Source organism: Malus domestica, chromosome 05 (genome assembly GCF_042453785.1).
Source record: "Malus domestica chromosome 05, GDT2T_hap1".
Classification (NCBI taxonomy): domain Eukaryota; kingdom Viridiplantae; phylum Streptophyta; class Magnoliopsida; order Rosales; family Rosaceae; genus Malus; species Malus domestica.
The window spans coordinates 31,040,952-31,054,620 of NC_091665.1; the positions used below are offsets into that span (position 1 = coordinate 31,040,952).

General features: G+C 37.6%; 1 protein-coding gene across 5 annotated transcripts; it reads right to left on the reverse strand.

The window, feature by feature from the left end:
* Nucleotides 1-89: 89 nt before the first annotated feature.
* On the reverse strand, nucleotides 90-9,232 carry LOC103435758 (pre-mRNA-processing factor 39-1-like). 5 transcript variants are annotated; one of them, XM_070821108.1, is made up of 14 exons: nucleotides 9,058-9,232; nucleotides 7,663-8,153; nucleotides 6,883-6,986; nucleotides 5,927-6,156; nucleotides 5,146-5,313; nucleotides 4,149-4,512; nucleotides 3,527-3,670; nucleotides 2,675-2,827; nucleotides 2,471-2,587; nucleotides 2,056-2,136; nucleotides 1,789-1,938; nucleotides 800-1,108; nucleotides 553-663; nucleotides 90-460 (listed from the first exon to the last, which is right to left on the reverse strand). In XM_070821108.1, the coding sequence occupies exons 2-14, from the start codon at nucleotides 8,114-8,116 to the stop codon at nucleotides 341-343; spliced, it is 2,505 nt and encodes an 834-aa protein (XP_070677209.1). In that variant the 5' UTR covers nucleotides 8,117-8,153; nucleotides 9,058-9,232; the 3' UTR covers nucleotides 90-340. The 5 variants fall into 5 exon arrangements, with proteins under 5 accessions (XP_070677209.1, XP_070677207.1, XP_070677210.1 ...); XM_070821106.1 differs by having other exon boundaries at nucleotides 90-463; XM_070821109.1 differs by lacking the exon at nucleotides 9,058-9,232 and adding an exon at nucleotides 8,894-9,035.
* Between the last annotated feature and the right edge of the window lie 4,437 nt (nucleotides 9,233-13,669).

Genomic DNA, 13,669 nt, shown 5'->3' on the forward strand with positions numbered 1-13,669 from the left:
CTTTTTACTGGAAGTGCTTCTGACAATGATCCTCCAATGATCCAAACTAACGTAAAGATAAGGGTCGAGCCATGTCGGCATTCGGAGACTTCCGACGGCAATGATATAGTTGAATTTACAGTAAACAACAACTAAATATCATGTTCAAGATCGATAAATTTCTATACGAATACAATTTCCAGGAACGATTAAACTGATCACTATCTCTGTCTCACCCAAAAATCTGTCCGCTACAAAGTACGAACCGATGTTTCCGAAAAACATAACTCAGTATCAGTCAGGTTTCCAAAAGGAGAAAATTAAACTACGTAGGCCAACTATGCAGGCTACTCCAGCCACATCAGTAGTAACTCCCATAATACGCCTGAGGAGCTGATGCGGGTTGCGGAGCCGGTGCTACTGCTGCTGCTGGTGCTACCGCTGCCACGGTTGGATGTGCGTAACTTTGAGGCGGGACGGCCTGCTGAGATTGCAACTAAATTATCAGCTCTCAGAAACTAAACGAAACACCAGAGTAAATGAGGGTAGTACTAATGCTCATCGATAACATACCTGAGGAGGATATGTAGAAGGATAAGCACCATAAGCAGCAGTTTGTGGCGCCACCGCGGGCGCTTGGGGATTAGTGTAGCCAGCTCCATAACCACTATATGCATTGTACGGCTATTGGAACAAAATTTGAACAAAAGAATCAGATAATCATTTCTTTTTTAAGATTCAAAATAACGGGGCAAACGTAAAAATTCATCGTTGAACAACAAAAGATTACTCTATCAAATGAATCATGTCGGAAAACTACCTGTTGGGTATAACCAGCTGGCCACTGTTGTCCCTGTGTAGCTTGCGTAGCTGGTGGCCAAGCTTGAGGCTGCACACTGTAACCAGCTGGCCATTGGTTCTGTGTATTTGGATATGCTCCCATGATCGACTGGACAGGGGATGGAACACCAGAGTAAGCTTTAGCTAGCTTCACTTTATCGGAAGATAAAAAGTCCTCCGCTTGACGTTTTTTCAACTCTGACGTGCTGCTCCTATGAGGTAAGAAGAGCTTAGCATGTCGATCCTCAGCCCTCTTGATAGACTGTGCATCTCCAAAGAGATTAACAAACTGCAAAGTCATTTGTTAGAGCGTCAGAACTAGGAGGCCTAAATAAAATAAAATCTGAAAGAAACGGAACATTCAGGCATTTAAAAGGCCAAAAGGACAAGTGAAAATTAACTTTGGATGCAAACTTCTTCAAGAGCAGCATCCTTTACCGAAAACCATTAAAGTATTTCACCAGTGACTGAACATAAACATGCACTGAGGGTAGTAATAAAGCAAGAACAAGACTTCAAAACAAAAAAATCACATAGCAGACGAAACCATAACTCTTCCTACTCCCAGAGGAAGTCCACTAAAAAGACAAGTGATTCACTCCTCCAATTAACGAAAGATGGTCAATATTACTCCCATACTCGACCAACATACAAATTCCCAGGCACATTGCACCTTCTCCAAATTTTTTTTGGATACAATGATATTGGGGGGTGGGGAATTGGGTTAAGCCAAACATAATCTGGTATCAAACTCGCGATTAATGGTAGTTGGACCTAAGACCTCCCAATGACAAGTGGAGATGAATATTACTAGACCGTAATGCTAGTGGCCACCTTTCAATAGTTAAATGTGTGTGTGTGTGTGTGTGTGAGAGAGAGAGAGAGAGAGAGAGAGAGAGAGAGATTCAACTCAACTGTATATATACCTCACTGAAAAGTTAATCTTACAAGAAAACATAAACTCTATACCTCCAAATAGATGCCAGATAGCTCTTCTCTGTCAGTAACACTAGCAAAACTGGGGCTCTCTGAGCTGGGCTCTATGAACTTCACAACCAATGAATCTATGTGATCAATTCGCTTTGGCAGTGGCTGTATTGTCTCGAAAACTATCATGGACTGCATGTGAAAATTAAGGGAATGCGGGAAATTAGGACATTGGCTACAAGGGAGAAGAAAATATCCATGTGAGTGTATCTATGCAGAGAGAGAGAGAGAGAGAGAGAGAGAGAGAACCTCAAGAAATGCTCTTGACAATTGTATTTGCTCGAGTGCCCCATCTAAAATTTCTCTAGCTTTTTCTGCATTCAAAGAAACCTAGGGACAATAGAATTTCATAACATCAATTTCTCGTTCTGATTGTTGAAAAAAAAATTGTAAGTGATACCTGATATATTTCAGAGGAAAAATGCACAGATAAATATAAAAAGAACCACCAAAAAAAACTCTAGTATTATCCACAAGACTTTAAAAAAAAAAACAATTAATAGAAAAGCCCAAGCTTTGACTGTCAAAAAACGAAAAATTGTTTTATTAAAAGAGCATAATTACACTACAGGGAGAAGTAAAAAATGAATAGGGAAATACAAAAAATAAGTTAAAACTTCAACAGTATACCAAAATAAAAGAAAGACATCAACTAATAACCTACCAGGTAAGTGAACCGAGAGTACTGAGCGTACAACATGGGTAACGTCTGTGAATGCTCTTTTCCTTTTTCAATGGCAATGGCCTGTTCGTACAAAGAGTAGGCCGCTTCCACATTTCCCTATGAAAAAATAAAGAAATGACTAGGTTTAAACATGCAATATGTGTAATGAAACTGGTACGGTTCAACTTGTTTACATCATCTTACCAGACGGTGTTCCATATTTGCATGCTTCACGATTGCTTCAAGAAGACCAGGTGAGAGTTCAGAATGTACAAGTTGATAGGCAGCTTGAGCACCAGGTATATCCCCACTCTGCTCTTTGAATCGAGCAGCAAAAAGGTGAATCTCCGGTTGTCTCTGTAATTTCAAGACAAACAGGTCAACACACACAACGTTTACCAGAAGAAGAAAAAAAATATGAAATTTGTTCATTTATGAGCAATATCTCCAGTCCAACACATGACCATAATTAATCAGTATATGTAATATACAACTAACTTAAATGTAAGTAACACGAGCGCATCCAGTATGAAAAGCTGGTAGTAATGTCACATATAAGGGTCTCTTGTTATCTATCTGTATCTAAATGCGGGGTAAAAAAATAAAATAGAACCCTATTCTTCAACTGGAAGATGCAAGGCTTACAAACACGGGGAAAAAATAAAGAGAAGAAAAAGGGCATGGTTGATTGTTGATCATATTCTGTAACAGCCCAGCTCACTTTGAGGGTTCATAGTCAACAATCTACAATAGTTTCAATACTTAAAATCTAAGTTCAGAGTCACGTGGTGACTAGTGTGACAGGTCACAAATACTGGATTCTAGACCAATCTTGGTAAATCCATGCACAACATTGTACACAAACTCTCATTAACTGACATTCAATTTCAGTCCACTAACTACAACTTACGAGGATACAAGATGGATTAGAAAAAAGGAAGACATAGTTTTAATCATCATTATCTTTCATAATAAAGAATCATAGAAGCTCATTCATCACAAAGATCTTGGTGTCTAAGTTGATAGCATACAAGTAAATAAATTACAAGAAAATACCTTCACAAAGACCTGGGTTGCACGAGCAAGAGCATTATTGGCAATGTCCATACTTCCACCGGCCTCCATGCATAGAACATATCGAATCCAGTATTCAGGATAATTAGCACAAGCAATTAGGCACCTTTCATATAACTTGACTACCTGGTTCACAAAAATGAATAATTAATAATAAAAAAGTGCATTCATTAACCATAAAAGAAAGAAATAGATAAACAAAACACAACAGAGATATGCCCAAGAAATACTCCATTAGTAGAACAGAGAGGCCCCTCAAATAGGAAAGGAGGGACCCTCCTTGCCTGACAGACAGATGGTTAGGAAGACAAGAAGATACCTGCATGCATAACATTGGAACTTTAAAAACAATAAAATTTACCAACACATCATGAACCTATCACACGCACTGACAAATGAGAGTTTGAAATACTTAGCCTCAAAGAAACCAAATCGAAGGCCCATGCTTTAGTCTCAGTTCAAATTCCCGTTTTAAAAGATGCTTCATCCAACGGTTTAGCCAATAAAGCATATGTGCAGCAAATATTACTCGATTGTGAGTTAATGTATAACAAGCAGGGCAACCAAAAAGAGTCAAGCCATAAATCAAATTCACTGAAAATACCTTGTTCAAGTCGCCTTCCCTTTCTATAAAGTCTAGGTAGCTGGTCCAATTTTCAAGCTCTACAGAATTGAGAGGCCGCACGTGAAAGTAGGGCCTCCTAATAGCTGTTTCAAAACTAATGATCTTAGAATCGAACTCTTTAGCTTTCTTATACACCTCTTCTCTAATGGTGATATACTTCTCCAACTCCTCTGCTTCTGTTAAACCAGCACTTACAGGTTTAGGAGATTGTTCTGCACCATCAGATTGAACCTCTTCCCCATTTACTTTGTCACTGCCCTCTGAATGTGCACCTGCTGCAGCTGCAGCTTCTTCAGCAGTCCTCAATTCTGAGAGTGGCCGACTTCCAGCTAACTCCTTAAAACTGTTAAAACCATTGGCACTAGGATTAATACAAGCAAATTTCAAAACTATGCAAGTAATGGTGCACTACCCATACAAGTGTTCATGCCCATAGAGAAACATTCAAAATTGCATGTAAACGTACAAAATTGTAGATTTGGTATAATTTTATGAGAACCACAAATCCTAGACACATATATATACTTATAAGTTATAACCAAATATTATAAGGGGCGTTCCATACTTGATGACAAGTAGAATATATTTGTACTATATTTGAACACTTCAAAGGTACAGGGTTACCCGCATGCATGGTACATCCATCAACTACTGTCATGCATTCCAGGACAAAAAATTGGAACCAGGCACCCCAAACAGAAATAAGACAATAAATATTTGAATTTCAAATGAGTAAATAATACTAGCCGAGCACGCAGTGATGCACTTGTCCCTTGCCCTACCAATTAAATAATTCAAAAACAGCAACAAGCATAGGCAATCACCGCTGACATTTATCTTCAATGCCATACTATTGTGAGATATAAATGCACAAACTGAAAACTAAAGCACTGTGTCCAAAAAGAGAAAAGGAAAAAAAAACCCAGAAAATAAATTTTAAATTAAACAAATATGTAAATCTGCAGCTGGTGGTCACCTGTTCCAATACCGATCCAATTGCTGATTTGGGTTCTCTAATATTCGTGAATAGATCATGGCAAGGCGGCCCCACTCCTGCTGCATGTACTCATATTCTATGTACTTATCCCAAAGAGTAAATGATAGGTAATCTGTTCCAACATAAGCAAGTCCTCGCTCAAACAGCCTGAAATGCCATTAACATGCAGTATTGTGGTGAGATGAGTACAAACATAAATACAGCTGAGGTAAACACATCCATGAAAGGGAGACACCGGCACAATTCATTCTAACACCATATGACACTTCTGAACGCTGCATTTACCTTCCTGAATAAAACCATACTATGTCCGTCAAATGGAGCAGTGATAGAGGCCATCTAAGCCCTTAACTGGACGAGATCTTCCCAGCAGCAATTTGCATAATGATGCACTTCAGAGTGTCAAAGTTACATAGAGCCATAATTCATTGACTTCTAAATTACTAAGATGCAGGTCTTCAAGGTACGGTAGAACATATATTTGAGGTCAAAAAATGGAATTAGATCATTTAAAACAAAAAACAAAAAGCTACACTCATACTGTAGCCTCAAAACCAAGGGATTGCACATCAGAAAAGCATTTCAAAAGTGCATTCCCATCAAACCTTTTCGGAAATACATGTGAGGAATCACTGTTGCAATCATACTGAAATGACGTTAGAAAGCAAGAACACCAGTATGTTGCAACTGAGAAACCATGTGACCATGAACTAGCAAAGCAAAGACCAGCACCAACAATGCATAAATGAAGATCTATTACCTTCTGACAGTGTCTGGATCTCCATATGTGTTTATAGCAAAAATGCAGTAATGCAACCAGATATCAACTGAATAGGTAACACCTTGAACTGCTCGTTCATAGACCTCCACAACTTTATCAATAGATCCTAGACGTGCCTCATGATCTGCATACTTTTTCCAATAACCATAACACAACGGAAACTCTGCTAAAAATGCATCATAAACTTTCCGAATTTTCAATATGTTATCCTGCATATAAACGTAGAGCAATTTAAAAAGAATTGTTAAGTAAACGCATGAATCATATTCAGATAGTCAGTAGATAGATTCCAACAACAAGAGTTATGGCAAACACCAATTTGATTGCAAACACCAACAAAGATTTCACTTATAAGAACAACAATATGATTGAGTAACCACAAAATTTATCGCATATTACCATTTCCATAATATAAGGGGGCAGACTGAGTTACTAACTTACTAGTTTGGAAATCCTCCTTTCCTCACTGTCTCACTACTATTATTACCACTACATTTATTTCATTTTCCAATTGGTACTATTATCAATTTATTTTCTTGGTCCGAAAAATTAGTACTAAAACTTACCCTCTATCTTCTAAGGGCATTTCTTGACTAAAGTTAGATACCATCGGTCATGCCGCATAAAATAAAAAACTAAGATCTAAGATTATACAGATAAATTGCAGCTATTTCAAAAGATTGCTACTTTCATATTTACCCACTAATGCAAAACCATGGGAACACCATAGTATGCTAAGGCAGCTGACAATCACAGAAATATCTAAGAACATGTACAACGGTACAAGGTACAGTGAAATTCAAAGTTTTGCAACCTCATATGATTCATATTTAAATAACAACAATTTCTCTGCCAAAACCTTATCTTTTTCAACCTCAGATGATTCACACTCACCCAAAAGATTCATCTAATGACTCAAAAATCAGCTAACGTACCTCTGCAACCCTCTCTGTCTCTTCAATTAAAGCAGTCCAGGCATTGAAATCCAAGGAATTAGCCCTCACAATGTTCCACAGTCTATCTTCTTCGACAGACATGGCTGCACCAAAAGAAAGGGAAGAAATAAATGTAAGAAAACACATAAACTGCTAAATGAAGTAAATCCAGACGCATAATCTAGAAGGAATAAAAAATCGCAAACATGTGAAGATTAGTAGATACAACTACAAACTCCCTATCGAAATCCCAAAATTTAATATCCCTGTGTTTTGAAAAATGGTAGAGTCGTTGAAGGAACATAATGAACAAAACAACCAATCTGTTCCTGAGGGTACAGTTACTATCCGACAGGACAAGCATCATAATGTATTTACTGTAACCTTAAAGCATATGATGACATGTTCAGAATTTTATCCGTAAATAGTACTCTCTATTGGCTTACTGACAACTTATGGATATACCAGAAATAAGACATTATCAATTCACACACCAAACAATAGGATTACCACACATTTAAATCCCACTACCATGACAGCAACAAGATAACTTGTACATTGTTAGAAACTTCTCCAGATGCGCTTACATGATGAATGCATATCTTTTACTAAACTAATCCTTAATAATGTCCAATTCAGACAAGAATATGAGGTTTGTCTAACAAACTACTGTTACATCATCACAAGCTAACTTTGAGATCAACTACTGAACGGTATAGATTTCATGTGGCTAAATAAAAGTCAATTAATCTCACCCAGATAACATGCAAGAAAACATACCAGAAGCATCCCCAAATTGTTGCGGATCAGGAGGTTTAGCATTATCTGAAGCATCTCCATTATCAACTGAAGAAACAGTTCCCACTCCAGAAGCAATGACACCATTCATAGAAGAATCATAACTAGCAACTTGAGATGACTCCAAGACTTCATTTTCATTACTAGCAACATTCCCACTAGCATCTGTCACTCCAACAGCCGGTTTGGTCTCATATGTTGTGTAACTTTGTGATTCTTGCATATGAGAATTGAGATCCACAGAATATGCATTTCCATCGCCTATGCTAGAACCACCAGGCGTAGTAGAAAACTCTGGGGTAGCCTCAGAATGCAACGCACCCGTATCAGGAGCAGTATTTGAGCTGGCATCAGCATATCCCGTTGAATTATATCCCGCTGATGTATACCCCATCACATCAGATGTTTGAGCAACAACTGTCTCACTGTCTGCCATACTTGACAATCAAATTCTTGCCTTACTGCCGTACCAACTGCGAGAATATAAACAATAAACTTATAAACACTACAACCATTCGAGAGGAGCGAGACAGAGTCCCACTTACAATTAGGTATGCAATCCAAAACATACTGTAATTAAGAACTAACCAACTTTAAAAAGTAGAGTAAAATGTTCTCTACTATTTTTTTTTTTTTGGCAAAACTGTAACCTCTGGGTACTACTAGAGCTGTTATCATGGAACAGTAGGAAAGAAGTTAGGTACAAGCCTCTAAAAACAGGTCAGACACAGATGGACATTGACTAACGTCCTCAAGCATCCATCACACATATCGTCAATTAATAAAATAGTTCTTAAAAACACGTTTAAACATGCGTTAGTAAAGAAACTGATTAATTTCTAAATTCATACTATGTAGTGTAAAAATGTACTTAGGGTCAAACTCATAAAACGGAATTACGACAACTAATTAACCATCAAAACTACAGATTGGGCACTATTTGACAGAGCAACTGTGTAAAAACCCTTTCAAGATAAATGCATTCAAATCATCCCAGACACCACTAACGAATCAATAAAACGCGGGTTCGATAAAATTCTGATGTGTTTTCAACTATTCATTACATCTGGGTGTAATTCCCACCTGTTTAATTTCAACGTCAAAATTCTAAATTTTCAAAAAAATCTAAAACAAATTGCACCCAAAATTTCTACATATTGCACTTCCAATCTGAAATACTAACAACACAAAACAGGAAGGGAAAACAACTCACATTGAAAACTAAATAACATGTCGTCTAATATGTAGTCAAATTAAAGCAACAAAGAACAACCTAACCAGGAACAGGCCTAGGGTTTGGTAGGATAAGATAAATCCTAATTGAAAAGCATAACAGTAAGAAACGGAAACGAAAGGGATTGGAAGTAGAAGAGGTACCTGAGGGAAAGATACGGCGGCGTTTTGAAGAAAGTTCTGGAACTGGAGCCTCGAGGAAGATGGAGAGAGAGAAAGAGAGAGAGTTTTATTTATTTTAAAGCCCTTTCAGTAAACGGTAATTTTAGTGGTAAAACGAGAAGCAGCGGAAAAGAGAGACAGACAGACAGACAGACAGAACTCGTGAGGATTCAAGGGATTATTTAATAGGAAAATTAATGAAAAATAGTTTAAAATTTTTTAGTTTTAACAAAAAATGATAAAATAAAAGTTAAAATTAATAGTATCAGGATTGACTTTTTAGTGTAAAAATATGGGTTTTGTTAAAGTAAACAATACCATGAGCTTTTCGGTAAAGTTCTTTTATTTAATTGTGTTCATTTATAGTATATTATGCAATTATTTTTAATCATATACTATTTATATTTAATTTTATATAAATAATTTTAAATATTTTTTTATCATGTAAACACAATTAAAGAATCCATTCAATCCCCACGGAGAAAATCTAGCGTAGGGCACGTTTGCTCTCTTTTTATTTTAATTTTCTTTCTTTTCTTTTTTTTGTTTTAAATGACGTGGAGCTCTTTTAGGAAGTTGATTTCGGATTTGGGCCATCCAAGTTTTGTGTATGTTAGGTTTGGGCTTTCTGTCATGACTAGCCCAATTGAACAAATGGGTGACAGGATAAACTGTTACATAGAAAACACTTACACTGATATGAATTATTGTTAGAAGTGTTTTCACTAGAAACATGATGAAATCTTTATTTTTTCTAACATCCTTTTTCTGTTCTAAAACGAGCATTCATCTTTGACGCCTTATCAAAATATGTGTAGCTATAGTCTTTTTCATTAATTTCGTCAAAATAAGTTATGTTGAAATAACCATTTGTATAATTAGGGTCCCTCAACTCATCAAAGAGTGTAATTCTGGTCCTTTTCGTCACCTACGTCAAAATTTTTGTCAAAACGAGTTATGTTGGAAGAATCATTGCTACAATTGGGTTAAAGTTAAGAGATCATTTCTCCAGTTGAATTAAAGTTAAGGGACCAATGGTAATGAATTTTTAGTTAAGGGACCATAACTGCATGTTTTGATGAGTTGAGGGACCAATGGAAATGGATTTTTAGTTGATAGATCATTGCTCCAATTGAGTTAAAGTTAAGGGACCATAGCTACAATTTACCCTCAATTAAATTGGATATGATAGACATGGTCATGGACATAGTCAAATTGGCTATAGCTTACTTTGTAGTCAATATAACTTACCCGTTTATCTTTGACAGTTAAGCAACGTCAACATTTTATATTACTATTTATTTTTGTCTTATAATCTCTATAAAAAAAAACAATATATAATATTGACGTGGCTTAACCGTGACCACACAAAACAGGAGGGCACCGGAAGTGGAAGGGCAGACAATCCTTGTCCGAATAAAAGACAGAACATTAACATTCAAATACAAGTGATTCAAGGGTTTTTTTCTTTAAATATCTAATTACTGGTATTAAGGCACTTGATGCACCGGAATGTGTTTCCGCAAATTGAAAATTTTCTTCAAGATAAAAGTTGAATGAGCAACTCTGCAGCAATAACAGAAGCTAGCAACGACACGTCGTTTGCATAAGTAAAATCGTCCACCACATCAACCAAACCGCGCCTCCTCTCAACCAGTCCTCCACTCTCAGTCTCCCACATCGAACTCTTATCTCTCTCCCTCTCCAATGGCGGCCCAAGCTCGAAAAGGCGGAATCTCCCTTCCCGAACGGAGGAACCCTAAGAAGGAAGACGACGGCGTGATCGCGAAGCTCGCGCAGTCCCAAATTGTCGTCCGGGGCAAGCAGGCCGCAAACGACGCTGCATTTGTCACGAAGAAGCTCATGAAGAGCACCGGAAAGGCCGCCTGGATCGCCGGAACCTCTTTCCTCATACTGGTGGTGCCTTTGATCATAGCAATGGACCGCGAGCAGCAGCTGAACGAGCTCGAGCTCCAGCAGGCCAACATCCTCGGCGCTGCGCCGCCCCAGAAGTAAGTCGAGCCGGGTCGGGTCGAGTCTGAGACATCGGTACCCTTCCTCCTTTGCTTTTGACCTTTCTGTATCGCTAGGGTTCGAGATTGGTGAATCTTTTTTGGGGGAGGGGGTTTTCTGTGATGATTCCGTAATTTCCTAGGGTTTAGTAAAATTCGATTTGGGATTACAATAATCTTTAGGGGTGGTGTTTTGATTTTGAGATATTGAAAGTAGATTGAATTACTGAAACTTCCGGCGGTGCGTTTGTATGAATCATACTTGAGAATAACAAATATTAGAGCCGAATTTGTTTTCAGATTAGTAAATTTTGTGCTGCTTGATTCAGTATTCAGTGTTGATAATATTGATATTTGAAGTGGATTTACACGTGCCTTGTTCTATGTGCTCTGCTTTGTTCAATTCATAGCTTTTCGAACAATTTTGATGTGCAATGAGTTGGGACATTCAATGAAAATTCAGTTGCACGCTTGCAAAGTTTGAGTTTTCTTCGACATATGTTGTTCCTTGAGCGATGAGCTTTATGCCTGATTAAAGATCACGGTTTTTGTTTCGTGTTCTGGTATAAACTTCCATATGGCAAGCGTCTTGGTGGGGTGGGGCTTTGAGTTTTATGGCAGCATTTTAGTGATAGAACTTTTGTTGGAGATGAGTACGGTAGGGGGTGAAGCATGATTAGTATTATCAGCGTTCTCTCTTTATGTATGGATGTTTGCTGAGTGGGATTTTTAGTTATTGATGGCATGAGGCTCAATGAACTCAGCATTAAATTGGCTCCATTTAGGGGGGTGTCAGTTGCATTGGCACGGTCAACAAATCTAGGGTGTCTTTCATAGTGCAATACAGATGAGTGATATCCTTTTCTAGCACCAAGAACTTTTCTTTACTGTGTATCTGAACTATACAATGCATGATCTAAGTGTACGTATTTTCACCAAATCCATTCTGGAATTGGTCAAGGGTCTTTCATTTGACTTTATTCAAGTACATGGTACGGTAAATGCCTGTTATCCATAGATGATGGATCGGTGACTGGTTTGGCTGAGTTGATTGGTCATCACTCTATTAGAATGTTCAGTGTGGTGCACAGACTTTTGATTTAGATATTCCTTTATCTGGCTACTTGGTTGTGAACATTGTGTCATAACCATTGCGCTCTGCGTTTTGACCCCTATATGAGTCCATTGGTGATATGTTGGTTGTGCACAATTTTATTGTACAAGCTACCTCCTTTTTCATTTCAACCCCTTTGATCTATGGTTGGCGTGTGTATTTGTGTTAGCTGGCCACGCTTGCTATTTTGAATGACAACATGATGAAGGATGTCACAAGAAGTGACCAGTTAGCGTACGCATTACATGGTTTTGGTTTTTCAGTTTGGAAAAAGAATTATATGTGGTGAGATATGGTGTGGTAGTTGTATTGAAGATTGTGAATTTAGTGATAGGAAAAATATCTTCTCATTTTCTTCCAAATAAGATTACAGACTTTAGTATTTATACAATGCATCACCACACACATAGATGATTGATAGCTCACTAACAACAGATCCAAACTGTCCAAATAACAAACTATAACAGACTATAGAAATATTTACAAAATGATACTTCTAAGTCTTATCTTTTACACTATGGTCCTTAATATCCCCCCTCAAACTGAGCTGAGGGAACCGAAGAGATAGTTTGGTTCTGAGAAGCAGAAGTCTGGCCTTTGATATGGACTTTGTATATCTGCAACTTGGTCCTAAGAACAGATGAAATGAACTAAGATAGCATGGGAAAGCACTTTCTCCCGAATATAGTGATAATCGATTTCAACATGCTTAGTTCTAGCATGGAAGATAGGATTTTTAGCTAAAGATAAAGCAGAAATATTATCACACCAGAGTTTGGGAGAACAAGGAAGAACCAAGTGAACATCAACCAAAAGTTAGCACAACCAAGTTTTTTCAGCTGCAGTATTAGCTAAGGATCTGTACTCAGCTTCAGTGGATGATTTAGCCATTGTTGGTTGTTTCTTTGCACTCCAGCTAATAAGAGAATTGCCCAGAAAAATGCAATATCCACCTGTTGATCATCTATCTAAAGCACATCCAGCCCAATCGGCATCAAATAATGCATTAATATTGAGAGGTTTAGAACATTTGGAGAACCATAGACCCAAATCAAGAGAGCCCTTAAGATATCGCAAAGTTCTTTTACAACTTGAAGATGAGATTCTCTGGGGCTGTGCATATTGACAGACAAGATTAATTGCAAAAGATAGATCAGGTCTTGTCTAGGTTAAGTATTGTAAACCACCCACAAGGGACCTATATTCTTCTAGATTAGAAAGCAGAGGAGAAGTATGATCCAATTTTGATGTACTCAAGGGTGTAACACAAGGCTCTGCTTCATCCATTTTAGCTTTCTTGAGTAATTCCAGAAGATACCTTTTAACTTTTATGCCAAGAAAGAAGTGTAATGGGCCAAGATCTTTGATGGGGAATAAAGCACTGAGTTGAGCAATGATTTCCTTGCATGCCTAAGATGATGGGCCTGTAACCAGAATGTCATCTACATAGACTAAAACAAACACCAAA